The sequence below is a fragment of the Trachinotus anak genome, unplaced genomic scaffold (assembly GCF_046630095.1).
Source record: "Trachinotus anak isolate AG129_WGS33_773 ecotype Australia unplaced genomic scaffold, CSIRO_AGI_Tana_v1 ptg000009l, whole genome shotgun sequence".
In the NCBI taxonomy this organism is placed as follows: domain Eukaryota; kingdom Metazoa; phylum Chordata; class Actinopteri; order Carangiformes; family Carangidae; genus Trachinotus; species Trachinotus anak.
Window position 1 is genome coordinate 7,115,790 of NW_027273860.1, and position 17,028 is coordinate 7,132,817.

Genomic DNA, 17,028 nt, shown 5'->3' on the forward strand with positions numbered 1-17,028 from the left:
AACTATATTATCCTTTTGCTTGCCAAAAAGTCAATGACAGACAAAGAAATCTACAGTATGTTATCCTACAGAGTGACGATACTTAAGTTTGGGGTCACTTATACCACAGAGAGCTCTTACTCCTTGTTAGCTAATTGTTTTTAAAAAAATGTTATAAAAAAAAAAATGGAACACCCCAAACAGAAGTAATGTCATTTTTGTTGGGGGCTTCTGAAATCTGTCAGTTCAAAATCATGTGTATGATTCTCATTAAATGAAGTCATGAAGTGTGGAGCTGATAAAACAATAGTAATCATGCTTTTTGAGGTGTTAAAGAGGGCTTAAACAGAACACTGGGTTGTCTTGAGAACTCAGTCATAAAGAAAAAAAACAAAACTTTTACAAAAATTGTACTTTCAATTTATTTAAATGCCATCAAAAAATCAGACAGTGCAAGAACATTCCTGCAAATGGCATAATCAATGATTTACTGTTTTCTCATCACCTGCTTTGAAATTAGGGCAAAATGCCTTTTGACACAAATAATCAACATTCATTCTTATTGTGCATTATTTCTAAGGCAACATGGAGGACCAAGCGAGCCTTTTCTACGCAATCCAGTGGCTGGTGGTTGGGACTGTTGCCAGTATTTGCAGCAACATTGGCACATTTAGTTTTTCCCCTCAGAACAGCTTGGTTAAAGGCAACATGTTACACATTGAGTTTGACACACACACACCTGCAGACATACACACAGACCATCACAAATCACGCCCCTGACACAGAGGCTGCGATTAATCTTCCAAGTCCTCTGATCGTCATCTGGTGTAAACCTGATTAATCAATCAATCATCAAACCCTTCATAGACTAATTCAGCTGTTTCACTTACAACGGTCAGACTTCTTCATTTAAAATGCTTCTTTTTTTTTTGCCATGATGAAAAGAATAAATTAATATAATAATCAAAGTGCCCAAATTCCAGTGTAAATACCAACCATCTTTTGTTTTTATGAGCTGTTGGCAGCACTGTTGTGCTTCCATCAGGATTTTGTAGAGAAAAAAGTAAAATGTAACAAGGTAGCTCAGAAAATGTGGGCTTTTTTTCTGAAACTCAAAACGACACCCTGCAACTCATTTGTTCGCAATGGAGATGACCCTGCAATATTAGATGCCCATATATGTACATATACCCAAATAGAAAACTCTGTATACAGTACAGTGTGTACAAAAGTGTGTAAACCACAACTTGTACAGGGTCTCAAAATCAGCATATCTTTAAAGAAACAATCCAGCATTTAGGGAAATGCGCTTATTCGCTTTCTTATGGAGTTAGATGAGAGGATTGATGGCACTCTCATTTCTGAGCAGTAAATATAAAAAGGTACAGCCAGCAGTTTATTAGCTTAGCTTAGCATAAGACTGCAAACAGAGGGAAATAGCTAGCCTGGCTCTGTCTAAAGGTAAGAAAATCACCTGTAAAGCTCAAATATTAACACATTATATTTCATTTGTTGAACCTCACAGTGATGACAATCTCCAGGAAAGGAAGCCTTCCACCAAGAATCTCTTGCCTACAGATACCCTGCAGGACAGTGGTATCTTCTCATCTAATGTTTAGCCAAAAATAAACGAGCACCTTTCCCAAAATGTCAAACTATTCCTCTAATTGGTGTAAATCTAATCATCTTGATCAACCTGAGGAGTGTTTTGTTTGTATGGCAGGAGATTTCTCTGCAGCGGCAATCAGCTCGAGTTGAGCTCCTTGTGTTGTTCTGCAGCTTCTACGACTGGTACATTGTAGTGGCGATCATCCTCTGTGACGAGGCACACCAACGGCCAATCGTCCTTATGGTCGTCTGGGTAGTAGGTGACAAACTCCTCTGTGTCGGCTTTGTACAGTCTGTAAACCTCAATAGTGCACTGCAAGGCGTAGCCCAGCAGGAACATCTCCACCTGCACAAAGCAGGAAGATAATTGCATAGTTATAAAGGAAGTTAACCCACATTTTCTCCAACAGCACAATGCTCAAACACATATTTATGGGTGGGGATTCTTTATGGAAACCGTGCCTGCAAACACTTGAATGAGAAGAGTGAAAATACTAATTATATCACTCAGTAGTTCATCCTTCCCGACACCGCCTCACCCCGAGGGTTCGTGATGTGGAAAAATTGTATCTCAAAAACAAATGATAGCACAAGCGCTGGCATGTTTTACGATTCAGGAGAATGTTGCACGCCCGTTCTCAAGACATCGAACATTAGCTGCTGTTTTTGTTGATTACCAAGCGTGACGACAGTTTGCAAAAATTAATTGCTGAATTCAGAAGGGCAAGAAAATCTCAGCAGACAGTTCCTAGTAAGTGTAGTTCACCACAAAAGGTTAATGTAAATTACTTCCTGTCTGGCACGAATTCACTGTATGTACCCAGTTCAGCGTTAAATACAATCTTTAAATGCCTTCTGAAGCGAGTCTGTGTTTGAGTGGTAAACAAATAAAAAGAAAGCCTGGGTTTCTCTCACCTGCTCCAGCCCGGCACTGAGGCCCACGTGGCTGAGGTGGTTGGAGAGGAAGGAACGCGGGCAGTCGGACGAGTCCCGTGCAAACAGCAGCCAGCAGAAGAGCGGGACGTCTCCGCCACCCTGCATGCAGCCGTGCAGCTCCACTGCTCGGCCCAGCATGAGCAGCTTGAGTGCCTCCAGCAGCCCGAGCTCCTCTTCTCCACCCTGAAACACTTGCTCACACAGCTGCTGCCGCTCCACATCAGAGGGACAGTCCACTGCTGCCTGCCACTGGAAGAAATCATTGAAATGAGTCAATGACTATTTTGATAAGTATTTATTCAGTGAAGTCATTTATCAAGTGCAAATGCCAAACATTAGCTGGTTATAGCTTTATGGGTGGAGAGGATTTTCTGTCATTAAAAAATATTGTAATTAAATAAGTAAATAAATGGAAATCGACTGCTTTCTCAATAATGAAGGATATTCAGTAGTTGTAGCCCTCGTGCCATCTGTCCAGTGTAGAACAGCAGGGATGTAGAGCTAAAACTGTCTTAAAATGATTCAGTAACTATTTTGATAATTTATTAATTGTTTGTCATTTTTCAAGCAAAAATGCCAAACATTACCTCGTTACAGTTTCTCATTTGTGTCTTGTCTCTTCTTTGTTTTATGTAACAGCAAATTTAAGATCTTTGTGTTTGGTATATTTGTCAGACAAGACAAGTAACTGGAAAACCTCATCTTCAGTTTCTGAAAACTGATTGCATTTTTCAACATTTTTATAAGCCAAACAATTTATTGATTAAACAAGAATAAAATAAGCAAACACACAGAGTATGAATGTTATCGTTAGCTACAGATTTCAATACAATCTGTTTGTTAGATTAAGAGATATTCTGTGTGAAAAGTTGGCCGGATCATGGCAGTAGACTAAACGTCAACATCCTCTGTTTACCATGATTCCACAGCTAATTTGAGGGAAATCTGGACAATAGTTTAGATTTAAATGCATTGTTTAGATATGGTCTAAAATATTGGTCAGAGGGAGATATCTATCTGGAGATGATAAGATGATAAGTCCTTGGCTGCACGACATGTATTTGCTGACACATGCATTTCAGCTTTTTCAGTCTCCTTCTGCATGTGTCCTTTGCAATAAGAGCTGCAATGATTTGTCGGTTGCATTGAAAGATTAGTGCATTGAAAGAAATAAATCAACTATTTTTGATGATAGATTAAACAGTTTCAGTTATTTTTTTTAAGCAAAAATGGTAAAACATTTGCTTTGCTCCAGCTTCACAAATGTAACATTATGATAGTAAATTGAATATCTGTTGGATTGGTCAAAAAAAAAAACCATTTAAAGGTTTTAACTTTGGGCGACTAAAGTAACTGAAAGTAAGTATTTAGTTGATAATAAAAATAATCATTTGATCCAGCCCCATTTGCAACATCCATTCTACCATCACTATCGTGCCACAGCAAATTTCAAAGAACGGCAGAAAATCTGTGCAGTTACTACCAGATGTGTCTCCTCAAACAAAGCCATCATTTTTAATCTCTTCAGTCCCTACTAACTGTCACAGTTCTTCAGATGCACATAAAAATTAAAAAAGAATCAACAATCAAACTGGTGTTTACTGAAGAGCTATTGTATTCTAAGGTGGATTTCCTTTTGCATTCAACCATTCCCTGTATATGCACATGAAAAGTAATATTTTTGGAACCTGCACAGACCAGAATAACACGGAGTCTATTCCAAGTGGGACTATATATGATCCATAGTGTCAGGCTCACAACCAGCACACAGCTCACTCTCATAAAGCAACAGAGGTCTGACTTTTAAAAAAAAGTGTGTGCAGTAAACACCACAGCTCCTCACGAGCTACGAGTGGTGGCGACTGACTATAAATTCAGCTGAGGGCCGCATGCTGTCGTAGTAAAGAGGCGCTGTGGTTTTAACAGTGTAACTGTTTCTTTGAGGTTGAGGGTCCATCTATCCCTCCAAATCCTTAAGAGCATAACAAGGCTGTGTTAATAACACACAGGAAAAAAAAAAGCCATGAGGGATGGAGCAGTGCAGCTTTTAGAAAATTGCCTCCCTTTAACATATGGTAGCAATCACATCCGAAAGCCCTGTGGATGAATATCAATACCCTCAGTGTCCACGGATGGCATAAAAATAGTGCTGTGGTTTGCTCGAGCCGTGTCTTTAAAATACTTTCTCATCGTTCGTAGGTTTGTGTGCAGATCTGCAGCCAGTACCTTATTTCGGAGAAGCTCCATGTAGCCTTTTAGCTGCTGGTAGACATCTCCTGTCCCATCTCCCTGCAGGCAATCTCCAGGAAATGTCCACTGACTTATCAGGCCTTCCTGGGCTTCCAGTTGCTTCAGCAGCTGTAAACACAAAAGAGTTACAGTGGTAAGATGCAAAATCAGCTGAATTAAGAGCAGCTGAACATGGATATTAATATTATTATATTAAAACAGATCTTAGACAAGTTAGTCAGTCTTCTGGCATACATTCTTTTGTTCAATTTCTTTGTTTTGCTGCTTCTTTCACATCAACTTCTCTGTGCTTTAAAAGTCAAATGCAATTAACTGTTAGCTAGGGTTAGCCACAAACAGCCAAGTAACCATAGCTAGGCATGTCAGGTCTGGCTAACTGGCTGACTTGCATACTTTGTTCAATTTCCAGACACAGTAGGGTCAAAATTTCTGATGATCTGTGTCAGAAATTGTGACCTTAATTTTAAAGGTGCTTCTTTTTCCTTTGTTATTCAGTCTTTAGAGAAAGTGAAAAAAAAAGCCAAGTACCTTATAATTACTTGATGCAAATCGCAGTGACAGTATTTCCCATTTAGTGAATTACATCAAAATACAATCCAGTTTGAACACTAATACAACTGGTTCAGCTAATTATATAGAAAGCACATTGTGTTTGTTTATATCTGGCTTTCACTTTGCTACAATTACACAACAAAAGAAGCTAATTTAGGATGTTTATCTGGTCTGACTAGTACTGAGGCTAACCACCTTGGAATAATCCATGAACACGCCCAAGTTGGAACAAGGATTGTTTTTCTTTTTCTCCGCATTCGGCCAACATTGTGTGAATGCAGCATTAATCACGGCTCGACTGATACGATCTCTCAAAAAGTGAGCATTTACCACAGTTATGTCCTCCTCCTCCCGCAGCCACACAGGCAGCTGGGTGCTGTGGGAGAGCACCTGGAACAGCGTGGCTCTGAGGGCACAGTAGTTGTCTCCCCTCACTCTCCTCAAGCTGCCAAACCTCTGGGACATCTCATTATAACCCTGGAGCAGCACACAGGGACACCACAGGAAGTCTCTTAGCCATTAACGTGAAAAAATAAAAAGCAACAACTGGCTTTAATCTGAAACACTTCTTCCCAAGAGCTACAGGCAACAACCTTTCTAATGAGAGCACTTTTGGCAGTATTTCCTTTCCACTCTCTCTCGCTGTAAGACAGAATATCCACCGCTGGGGCCAAACTGCATCTGTCCTCCACCTTTAAAACTGAGTAAGAGAAAGAAGAGAGTGAGAGGACATGATGGACAAAACAAAAGGACTATTGTCAAGATTTTCAATGACAAAACAAAAGTGGTGTTGTTTGTGATCCCTGCAGTTAAATTATGAAGATGTGTGATTTGGATGTACTGACATGTAGTTTCGAACACAGACGGTCCTGGTTTATTACTTTGGGACACTGATAGCTCTTCGGCCCCTCTGTACAGGTCTTCTTCACTAAAAGGAAGAAAAAAACACATATGCGACTGAACTCTATAAAGTTGCGGAGAAGGCTGACAGTATTTATCTTTTTCTTATTTCTAACAAGAATTTCCAGTGTAGACAAAAACCTTAATTGTTTAATCCAAAGACTAAACCTATTAAAAACACACAAGAGCTGCGATGGGTGGCAAAAAACTCACTAGAGCAGCTAATGTGTATTAATCCGCAGCTGAAAATAGTCCCAAAAAAAAATGTACTATTTACTCCTCTTTCGGTAATGATTTCTAAATACTACAGTTGCTTTGAGAGATTAAGCCTTTTTAAATGATAACAACAACAACAACAATAAAAATAATAATGTGTTACCTATGCTAAATATGCAGTTGGTACCTATTGAAGAGAAATATAATATCTCCGTATCCTTTATTTGTTGGCTAATATTCAACACCATGACAATAAATGCATAAATGCCAAAATATCTGTATTATTAGTCATTATTTTCCCAGGTTTTCATTTTCACTCTCTAGGGAACAGTGAATTCTTAGTGGTTACTGTGTGGTGTAATATTATTACATGCCAATACCACATTCACTATTTTAACAGTGTCTCTGGGAATGAAATGTGAGGTCTTTCAGAGCTGAAGATAAACAGAGTCTTTGTGTCGGAGTTTTAAACAGTCACTTCCTGTGTTGTTAAACATCCTCTTTCTGAATAAGAGGCACAATCAAATTCTCTGAATCATTCAACTGATAATCCATCCTGTGTGATGCTGAAATTAAATTCAGGACTATGAAGAAACCAAAAATTGTCTTTACAAACCTGTTGCCCAGGTCATCTTCAGCAGAGTCTTCCTTCTCTGGGACAGGTGCCACTTCAACCTTGACATCAGTGGCCGAGCTTCCTGCCGGCTGCTCCTCTTTCCCAGTTACCTCCTGAATCTCAGGATCATTCCCTGCCTGAGTCTCGGTCTCTGAGGGAGCGCTCTCTGCCTCCTCCTTCATCACATCATCCTCCTTTGCTTTGGGAACATCGCCATCTTTCTCCTGCTCTTTCAGCATCATTTCCTCCCCAATATCCTGTTTGATGGTGTCCAAGGAGGTGACCTCCTTCGAGCTCGTAGCTGAACACTCCGAATCTGGTTTTGCGTTCTGATCAGACTTTGAGCTGGACAGTGACACACTGCTGTTACATTTCCTACTTTATTTACAATCAATAGTTTACTATCCATAGCTTAAACTCATATTAAACCAGTAATAATACCCTAAATGTGCTACTTAAATGAAATTTGATGTTGTGAATCATATTTTAAAATGTATAAATATTGTAGGAAATAAAATGAGAAGGTATGAATAACAGAGGAAGGGTACTCAATGCAAAACACAAAGAGAAAAGTCTGACAATTACTTTTACAAGACAAGCTGTGATGTCGCTACGCCCCCTCTTGGTCACAATGAGACAATCAAAAACACAAGAACTAACACTCAGTGTAAACAAGTGACTTGTTTTGATATCACAAACTCTGAACTCACTGACCCCTCGCTGGCGTCTGCCGAAGGAGTGGTTTCTGGCTCCCTGACAGAGTTGGCGGAGTCTCGCTTCTCACCACTGTGGTTGAATTCTGTGGGATCTGATCCAGGAGAAGACTCAGAGACATCATGGCTTTTTATGTCTTCTGGAGCAGCCTGCTTGAACACTGAAGAACTCCCATTGTCTGAATCCTCTGTCTCAGCACTGGACACAGGGTGAGGGGAGAAAGACAGAAGTGTCTGTATTCCACTGACTGCACAAAGGTAGGAGTGGGCTGTAAAGAACTGTCTATTACATTTTTCTTTCTATTGTGACAAAGTAGATTTTCTGGAAATTCTGCTGATAAACAATTAATAGAACTAATCAGATGGTTTTGCTCTCGTGCATTAAACACTCAACAAATCAAGTTCAAATCCTGTAAATCCACTGCTGCCATAAAGAAGTCTGAGCACTTGATTTTTCAGCACTGTCCTGGCCTAATACAACCAAAGATACGAAAGGGATAATGATTAAAGGCATGGCAACCTTTGTACAGAAAAACTGCACAAAAAGAAGGAAAAAAAAAAGCTCTTGGCATATGATATACTGTATGTTGGCCTATCTGACTCAAACATCTGGTAACAACTGTGTAAATGCAGTAACAGCCAGAAGGCATAATTCCACCACTACATAAATAATCCATGGTATCTTATGAAGTATGAAAAATCACTTGATGCTTTTTTCTGGTTGAGTGCTTCCTGATGTTTTTGTCTTGTGATCTTTTCAAATGAAGCAATGTGAACCCTCCCCCCTCAGTGTTTGCAAATGTCAACAGGTTACCACCAGTTCAAAATAAAAGTACTTATCCCTTCTCTGATCTGAATGGTTTTCCGTAGATTTAAAGTAAACACCAAAGGAAAGTCTGAAAAATAAACCTCATTTGTGTTGTAATTCCTTTTCTATTTCTTTAATCATCTTACATCGGCTTGGGAAGGTCTTGATTAGAGCCGCAACAATAAGCTGGTTAATCGATGTGGTTTCGGTTTATCGACAAAAAAATAATCATCACCAATTTTGATAATTAATGGATAATCAAATAATCATTTAAGATATTCTTTTAAGCAAAAATGTCAAATATTTGCTCCATGTAACTTCTGCTTTTCTTTGTCACAATCAAATGACACTAAACTAAATATCTTTGGGTTTTGGACTGTTGGTGAGAAAATACAAGACATTAAAAGATGTCACCATGGTCTGTTGGAAATTCTAAGAGGTATTTTTTTCCCGGCATTTTATAGACAAACTGATGAAACGATTAATCAAAGAATTATTGTGTTGTTAATTTAGACATAATTCAGAAATGATAAAAAAATACAACAATAGGGATGACATGTAAAAACTATATTTATGTTAAACAGATAATTTAAATTAACAAATTCATGCTCCTCTAGCTTTGTTTTTTTTGTTTTTTTTAAACATCTTTCTTTGTCTATTTTATATTAACAGTGTATTGTCATGTGACTTACCAGCTTGAAGTGTCTTTGTTGATCTCCTGGCTGACCTCAGACACGGGAAACGCCTGAAAAGCTGCTGCATCCACCTGAGTGTTTGGCACTGACAGCACTTCATTATTTTGAGTAAACTCCCCTGATGGCTCGGTTACAGCATTGTCAAAAGTAACCTTGGAGCCTGCTTCTTCCTTATCATCATGAGAGGTGCTCACGGAAATGGGCTCTGTTGTCGTGGTTGTCTCGGTAAGGAAAGGCTTTTCAGTGCAGATGGACTCGGCAGCCCGTGAGGTGCCAACTGGGATTTTCTCCTGCACAGAGGCTCGATCTTCTTCTTTTGGCGCCACATTTGGTTCTAGAAAAACCTCCCAGTCAGCTGTTGCACAGGCTTTCTGCTGGGGTTGTAAAGTGCTCTGCAGAAGTTCATCTTGCCCACTGTTGCCTGGAGAATCTTTCATATCTTCATCTTGTTCTCCGGTGGAGTTTTCTTTGCATTCAAACTCTTTGCAGTGAAAAGCTGCTGCTGTTTGAATGTTTTCCTTCTTCAAAGGTCCATTCTCCTGAGTGTTACTGGGCTCTGACTCTCCATTCTCAGGACACTGCTTCACCTGCACAGCCTCAGCTTTTGCCTCTACTGTTATATTGTCCATATCAGGTGTTTTCCTGAGTAGCATAATACAGAGAGGATGAGCAATATGAGACAATACAACAAAAAACAATTCAAAACCTAAATTAAATGAGTAAAAATAAGTAATGAGTAAAAGCCCTTTCTATAACAGGAACCCTGAGCACATATGTGACCACAGATTTCCAGAAAAACATTTCAAGATTCTTTCTGTAGGTGGGGAGGGAAGTGAGCCACCTATAATTAAAACAGTCATCTGTATCTTTTTACACCAACCACTAGAACATAAAATGCCAAAAAATGTTGTCATCCTGAAACCCTTTAACACCTCTGGAAGTCCCCTTGTCCCATTTATGACATCATTACTGTGTATGTTACTCTGTAATCTGGTCACATACAACAACCTACACAAAACCTAGGGGGAAATCTAAAAGTTATTATAATACCCTCAACAGTTTTAAAGGTATTTTTGTCATCTCATATTCATCATGTACGTTCTGCCTGCAAAGAGGAAATGTTTGCCTGTTTAAAATTTATTATTTCTACAGATAGATGACAAATCTCTTCACTTCCTTAATAAATGTTTCATTATTGACAAGTCTTTGTTGAATGTGTTCTACACTTCCTTTACTAAGTCACTTCTAACATTTGTTATGATATATTGATTTGGTATTGTCAGTCGGAGAAACAAAAAACTACTGCGGAAAACTGTGACTGTGTGCTGTAAAGTTACAACATTTTTTGTATCAAGTTCAAGCCACACAGGAAATTCAGGTCATCTTACTTACATTCTATAACACTGAGCTGTTTATTTCCCCTGAATTTTGAATATGGTAACACTATGTAACCAAACCACACAGTAACAAAGAGATAAATGAGGGAGAAAAAAAAGGTTCAATGTGCCAAACTCAAAAACAGGAAGTGTTTATCTCACCTCATGCTATCATCTCCGTCAGGACCACAAGTGCCCTCCAAAACGGTCACACCTGTGGGCGCCGTGGTCTTCGAATCATCGTCCAGTAGACCACTTCTTTCCTCCACACTGCCACAGGGATTCTCAGTGTGACAGCAGCAGTTCCCCATCTGCTTGCTCCCTCTTGCTCAGGAAGTCAGACAGGTTGTAGGCTGAATGGTGACCTCTGGTCCAGAACAACTGCAAGCGACCTGATGAGTCGCTGAAGCCTGACGATTTCAGGTGTCCATGATGAAGAGGGTGAAGCTGCTGCTAAAGCCAGGAAGCAACCATGTTCACATGTGGTAATATGGTTGATACCTAAAAGCACAACAAGCAACGTTAATAAATTAATGATTAAAACAGTTAGTGTATGATGATGTTCCAGTGTGTTCTGTTACCTGGTTAAGGGTTTTTTCATTATATATTAACCTGACAATTACTTTCTCAACTTATTAATTAGTGGTAAAGCCTACAAAATGTTGGGTAAAAAGAAAAATAATGCCCATGATGGGTTCCCAAAGGCCTAAGTGCAGCTTCAAATGTCTTTTTTTTTGACCACCAAACAGTCCAAAACCCAAACACAATCATTTTTCAATGATATACGTCAAATAAAAGCATTGAATCCGCACATTTGAGAATAGTTGCTGATTAATTTTGTGGCAATCAACTAACAAATTAATAATTTCTGCTCTAGTTGCCACTGCAAATGTTTAATACAATGTATTTCGGTAGGTGTTACCAAACATGAAACCTCTATAGTGTTTAAGTAGTGTCACAAATTTTGATAGCTGTGATTTTGATGCACCAAAAGCTATATGACAAAGACCAAATGTTATAATATGGTATAGATGAGACATTATTGCTCTAGAGAAAGACCAGTCATCCAATATGTGCTATTGAATTTTGTGACCCATTCTCTGTATCTAAACATCATATGACCACAATATTGGGTAAAGAGCTAATAAAATTTCTGAATCACTCTAAATACTGTGTGGGAACAATTTTTGGTAGCACTTATCCAAACACAGCGTGTGATAATGTCTGATTAAAAACATTTTGCAGTGGCAACACGGCTAAAAATGCTATTCGGGTCACAGAATTTGATGTTTGATTCTCCGATTTTAGATCACGGCTACACCCCATTGTTAGTGTCAATACAAGATAGTTACGGCACATTTCTCACTGCATATTCACTTGACACCTCTGTATTAATCCCCGGTGATATCAAACACATACCTCGGTTGAGTTTTATTGGAGTTGGCCTCCACAAGCTTTCACTTAAGTGGCTCCTCTTCCTGTTTCACTTTTGTTTAGCTGGAAAACAAGCTGAAGTTAGCTAGCCAGCTAGCTGCGGTAAACTTAAAACACAAACATGCGCTGCTAAAGAGTGACCGCCGCTCATGAGAAACACCGCTGCCACAGTGGTTACCTTTTCTTATGAATTACACTACTGTCGTTTAATGCGGCACATTTCATAAAAAGCGGGTATTTACTGTGTTTTCTGCGGAACATCTGTTAGTACGAACCCTTAGCATAGCCAGAGCAGCAGGGTCACGGTTTGGTCCAGGCGCATGACGTCATACTCATGTGCGCCGAGAGTTTTGTTGCGTTCAAGTGCTCCTAGGAAACTAGAATGCAACCTGGAGATTGTTCGTGATTTTGGCGTTAATGCTGAAACAATTGGTCAATTAATCGGTTAACCATGTCGGTTAATCTGTGAGACTATGCAATGCATTAAAGTATAGGTGCAGTACCGTAACAAAATGATTTAATTATGATAATTATTAAATAACATGAAAATCTATCTTAACATTTAATAATTTTTAGAGAAGAAAGACATTTTTACCACATTCTCAAGTTGAGAACAAAAGAAACAAACAAACAAATCAACAAAAAATTATCAGAGCAAAGGGAACATCAGTGGGCGGGGATTTTTTTTGATAAATTGTTGAAAAAAATCCAAATCCAAAATCCAGGTATCATACGAATAAGTTATTAATTCTCAGTGGCATAGTGCTTTTTAAAAATGTGGCATTAACCTTTGGTCTATGTGCCCTGTCCACTTCTTACTCCATTTGCCTCTGTAATACCCATGACTCTGTGACTGCATGAGAAAATTTGTTTCTGAAACAAACTATGACTACATCATGACATGTGAAGCTTCATCCTGTTAGTGGGTTTTCCTGGGAAACTCCACCAACTTGATAACAACAAATACTTACAAATCAACTTTGTGGTTTTGTATGATAATGCTTTTGTTTATATGATTCTGAGGAATGTCACATAATTTACAAAAGGCCAAAATGTTTCTTTGATATTAGAACAAATTAATGGAAATTATTCATTCATTACAAACATATCTATTACCAACAATATATAAGGGATAATATACTGTAAAGGTTTTTTTTTTCATTTCAGTAGGCAAAACAATAAGCATGAGAACAGAAATGCAGTAAAACTTTTATTTTCAAAATACTAAAATGTAAAAATCATATTTTACATTATATACACATCAAAAGTACTTCATTGCAGTGTGTAAGAAATTTACACTTGAAATCTCTTTTGTTTCATAGGTTATGTGCCCATTCAAGTATCGCCCTGCGAACCTGCTGTGATTCTGGTCCCTGATCTTCGGTCACTAAATGTTCTTCAGCTCCTGTATGTGACTGATCAGCTCCGGCGGCAGTCCGAGCTCTGACACTACATCTATGCAGTGCTGCAGGAGGAGGTTCAGACCTTCATCTGAGCTTGAAGAGCAGTCAGAGGACCCTGAACAGAGCTTTTGTGGCTGGTGACAAATGTCCAGGTCCATTTTTTCTCCAGTCCTGCAGCAGCCTGTCCCTTCACGTCCCTCTGCACAACAGCCCCGATCTGCCTGCTCCACTTCCAGGTTCTCCATGCTCTCTGAGACATCGCTCACACTGGGAGGAGGATTCTCTAAAGCCTTCCTGATGCTGTCTCTGATTTTGTCCTCATGCTGTGAAACCTGCTGCAGAAGCTCAGTCACAGAGGCTGGGACGGGGTTTTCCGGATGCTCTATCTGGCACCAGCACCATATAGCACTGTGATGAGACACACAAAGAGGCAACAGTGTCAGATACAATGGCACAGAGAAGTGACTGGGACTGGCATCTGCTGGACAGAAAAGAGACTTCAATACCAATCAGTACAAAAGAGACTCAGGATGTTTCTGTGCAAGAAAGGGGCTGAAATCATTACAGGAGAATATCATACCTGTAAGTCATTTTTAAAGAGTTAAAAACCATGGGAAGGCTGGGCGAAAACACCCAAATCACCTAACAAATCTCCCCAAATATCTTATATATTTACAGCAAAAAAACTTCGTACCTACAGCAGAGATTCAGTCTCTATCTTAAAAGTTTCAATAATAATCTTTAAACTCAGTTATAGAGAAATCCACCCACCATCTAAGATAAGTTCAATATGGGTTAGGTTTCTGTTCAGAAAAGAGCAGTTTAAAACAAATTTTCTACCTCTAGTTCTAAATACAGGACTCAGGTCAGGAGACATGTAACTACATTATGATTACTATGAAATGAGATATTGTTTAGGATTTAGCTTATTGAAATATAGTGATGCTGCTTAAATTTTCTTATCTTTGGTTACACAGTAAAGTGTCAGCACATTGGTATTAATTACTTACACATATTCTGATTTAAATCCTAATGTTTCTGATTTTACAGTGTATTTATTCAGGCAAAATGCTTTGCTTCTTTGCTTCTTTTGTTAAATGAAAAAAGGATGAGTACATCTTGTCACTGAGTTTGATCTTGTCACTTGGTACAAGCAACACTAGTACAGAAGAATTTTAAGCAATAAGAGCCAATAGCTCTATAGGTATATTGTGCGTCTCCCCCAGGACCTAAATAATCAAATACCATTTTCCAAAATAAGTAATTATAAGTAGAAAAAAAACCAAAGAACAATCACACAACAAACTGTCTGATGTTTACAACCTCTCATCTTGTTGCTCCTAAGAACCACGGACACAAACCTGTCTATATCAAAAATGCAAAGTCACAGTGACAGGCCAACTAACTGATTGAAAATAAACTGGCAATTATTTTGATATGCATCACAGCTTGTATATCAGATTAATATGATCTTTTAAGGTTTGTACATCTTTCTATGTATCAAACTGACTTGTGCTAATGTAGCGTGTATTAAAGTGTGTTATATTGCCACTATGGTACAGTGTATATTATGTCTATGAGTTACTCTTTAGTCTCTTTTTTCTTCTTCTATTATTTATATTTATTTTTATATGTTTTTTCAGTCTAGTTAGTTACCATATACAATTTAGCCTTTAATAACATCGTTTGTCATTCACCCACTTTATTGTTTTTGTGACTTATGTTAAGTGGCTGCTGCAATTTCCCTTTGCTGTTAATAAAATACTCACAGTCATTATGTTTCAAGCAACTTTGGGCTTAGCTGCAGCCCTGATCAGATGACACCTGATACATGTGATCACTAATATGGATGATTACCTTACGATTCCTTTGAGTCGGCCCACAGCCACGGTCCGGGCTGCTCCTTCCCTGAAGCCCTGGTTGAACCCGACCTGAAGTGAGGCCTCCTCCCCGGCATCAACTCCGTCCACATACCCGTCCTGTCCGGAGCAACCACACCATCAGTTAGAGGGGAAACACTCACATTATCTCTCTGGAAACACCTCCGTTAACATTATTTCTTGCATACTGAGAGTCACAGCCGCCATTTAACCGCTAAGTTTGGTATTTTTTAAGTAAACTAAGAGGAATTAGCAGCAGCTTTACCCGGACTCGCTTCCTCATGTTGGAGGTCCACTCTTTACTCTGCAGATTAAGGTCGTCCGCATCCTCGTCGAAGACATCCTCACCGCTGCGCGACACGGCTCTAACCCAAGACATCTTTAGTTCAAAATAATGTTTTAAAGACGACTATTGGTGTTTTTGTGGCATTTGTGCGACTGGCCATGCAGCAACTTCGCTGCCTCAGCGGCGACAGCTAAGCTAGCCGGCCTTACGTCATCATCCCCCGCCTTAAAGGGGAAATCCACCTTAAAAAGAAATCACAGTCATTATTATTATTATTATTCTCACTCTACATTTCTATTCATTTTAAAGCTTGAATTCAATTATATCCATTAAAAAAAAAATGTTTTTTTACAGTGATTACAATAAACTTTTAGACATTGCTGCCACACTTCCGGGTGGAAATCACTTGACTTTTCTTCAGGTTGGACCAGTGAAAGTTGATTAATGTGTTTTTTTAGAAACTCCCTTCTTCACCTTCATGCTCCTAAACCAAAAAGTCTGGTTTCACCTCCACATCTGAACATTATCCTACACTGTAGAAACACATGTAGCCAAAATCTTAATTTCTCAGTTTTAATTGTTGATTAAAAAATAATCTCTTCAGTCATTCAGTGTCTTTTTCATTGCGTGAATTTTCATAAATTTGCCCAAAAGTCTAAAATCCCTTGGAAATGTTATCAAAAGATAAAACTTGATTCATGACCTATTCCAGTACCTGCCTCTTTATGAATGTCCACTCTATTAATCCATTTAAATATGCAAGCAATGTTTTTTTTTTTTTTGGTATTGTTATATTATTGTGCAAAAGTGAATAAGAAAAGCATCATGATTATTTTGTTCTGGGGTGTAATTTTACTTTAAAGCACACTACTTCTGTGGTGTTGTCTGAAATGAGAGGCCGGAAGGTGCGGTGCGTACTGCCATCTAGCGACATAACACAGCAGATGATAACGATGATAATGATAATGATAATAATAATAACACTAGTATATGTCTTTATTCCTGCAGGGGGCGCTAAAACCTCACTGTAAAACTGGCTGCGGTGCACGATGGCCCACTGCAAGACTCATTACCATCAAGCATCCACATATGTCAGAGCTCAGCTGTATTTACAGACGATCAGCTGTCGAAACACACAGTCTATTCATCATCATCATCATCATCATCATCATCATCATCATCATCACCACCACACTCTTCCTGTACTGCCTCTCTGTAGTTAGTCTGATTGTTTTTTGTCCCCTCGCGTCTTTTTGCTTCTATCTATTTTCAGCATCCTGATAACACTGTGACTGTTGTGTTGTGACCCACAAACAACACAAGGTAACAGCACATAAAACGCACATTACTTCTGGTTTGCCTCCGTCTGGTTGGCT

The 17,028-nt window shown here is 38.9% G+C and overlaps 2 protein-coding genes and 1 long non-coding RNA gene across 6 annotated transcripts; 1 reads left to right on the plus strand and 2 right to left on the minus strand.

The window, feature by feature from the left end:
- Positions 1-376: 376 nt before the first annotated feature.
- Positions 377-12,408, minus strand: LOC139625165 (histone acetyltransferase KAT6B-like). 4 transcript variants are annotated; one of them, XM_071484898.1, is made up of 12 exons: positions 12,359-12,408; positions 12,069-12,146; positions 10,812-11,150; positions 9,271-9,915; positions 7,772-7,969; positions 7,058-7,402; positions 6,171-6,253; positions 5,919-6,025; positions 5,656-5,802; positions 4,750-4,881; positions 2,503-2,772; positions 377-1,933 (listed from the first exon to the last, which is right to left on the minus strand). In XM_071484898.1, exons 3-12 carry the CDS (start codon positions 10,958-10,960, stop codon positions 1,724-1,726), a joined length of 2,286 nt encoding a protein of 761 aa, XP_071340999.1. In that variant the 5' UTR covers positions 10,961-11,150; positions 12,069-12,146; positions 12,359-12,408; the 3' UTR covers positions 377-1,723. The 4 variants fall into 4 exon arrangements, with proteins under 4 accessions (XP_071340999.1, XP_071340998.1, XP_071340997.1 ...); XM_071484897.1 differs by having other exon boundaries at positions 12,326-12,392; XM_071484896.1 differs by having other exon boundaries at positions 12,262-12,375.
- Positions 7,892-15,055, plus strand: LOC139625169 (uncharacterized). Its single transcript, XR_011691856.1, has 2 exons — positions 7,892-8,028; positions 13,406-15,055. It is a non-coding gene; the product is annotated as an uncharacterized lncRNA (long non-coding RNA).
- On the minus strand, positions 13,281-15,855 carry otulina (OTU deubiquitinase with linear linkage specificity a). Its single transcript, XM_071484900.1, has 3 exons — positions 15,632-15,855; positions 15,344-15,465; positions 13,281-13,894 (listed from the first exon to the last, which is right to left on the minus strand). The coding sequence occupies exons 1-3, from the start codon at positions 15,743-15,745 to the stop codon at positions 13,471-13,473; spliced, it is 660 nt and encodes a 219-aa protein (XP_071341001.1). The 5' UTR covers positions 15,746-15,855; the 3' UTR covers positions 13,281-13,470.
- Positions 15,856-17,028: the final 1,173 nt, after the last annotated feature.

What these genes read in the sequence shown, in the direction of transcription:
- LOC139625165 (XM_071484898.1), bottom strand. Translation starts at nt 10,960, where the DNA reads ATGGGGAACTGCTGCTGTCACACTGAGAATCCCTGTGGCAGTGTGGAG. An exon ending in GAAGATGACCTGGGCAACAG is followed by an intron (nt 6,254 to 7,057) that starts GTTTGTAAAGAC and finishes TCTTCCTTTTAG; the next exon opens with TGAAGAAGACCTGTACAGAG. An exon ending in TCAGTGCCGGGCTGGAGCAG is followed by an intron (nt 1,934 to 2,502) that starts GTGAGAGAAACC and finishes TGCTTTGTGCAG; the next exon opens with GTGGAGATGTTCCTGCTGGG.
- otulina (XM_071484900.1), bottom strand. Translation starts at nt 15,745, where the DNA reads ATGTCTTGGGTTAGAGCCGTGTCGCGCAGCGGTGAGGATGTCTTCGAC. An exon ending in ACATGAGGAAGCGAGTCCGG is followed by an intron (nt 15,466 to 15,631) that starts GTAAAGCTGCTG and finishes TGCTCCGGACAG; the next exon opens with GACGGGTATGTGGACGGAGT. An exon ending in CGACTCAAAGGAATCGTAAG is followed by an intron (nt 13,895 to 15,343) that starts GTAATCATCCAT and finishes GTCTCATCACAG; the next exon opens with TGCTATATGGTGCTGGTGCC.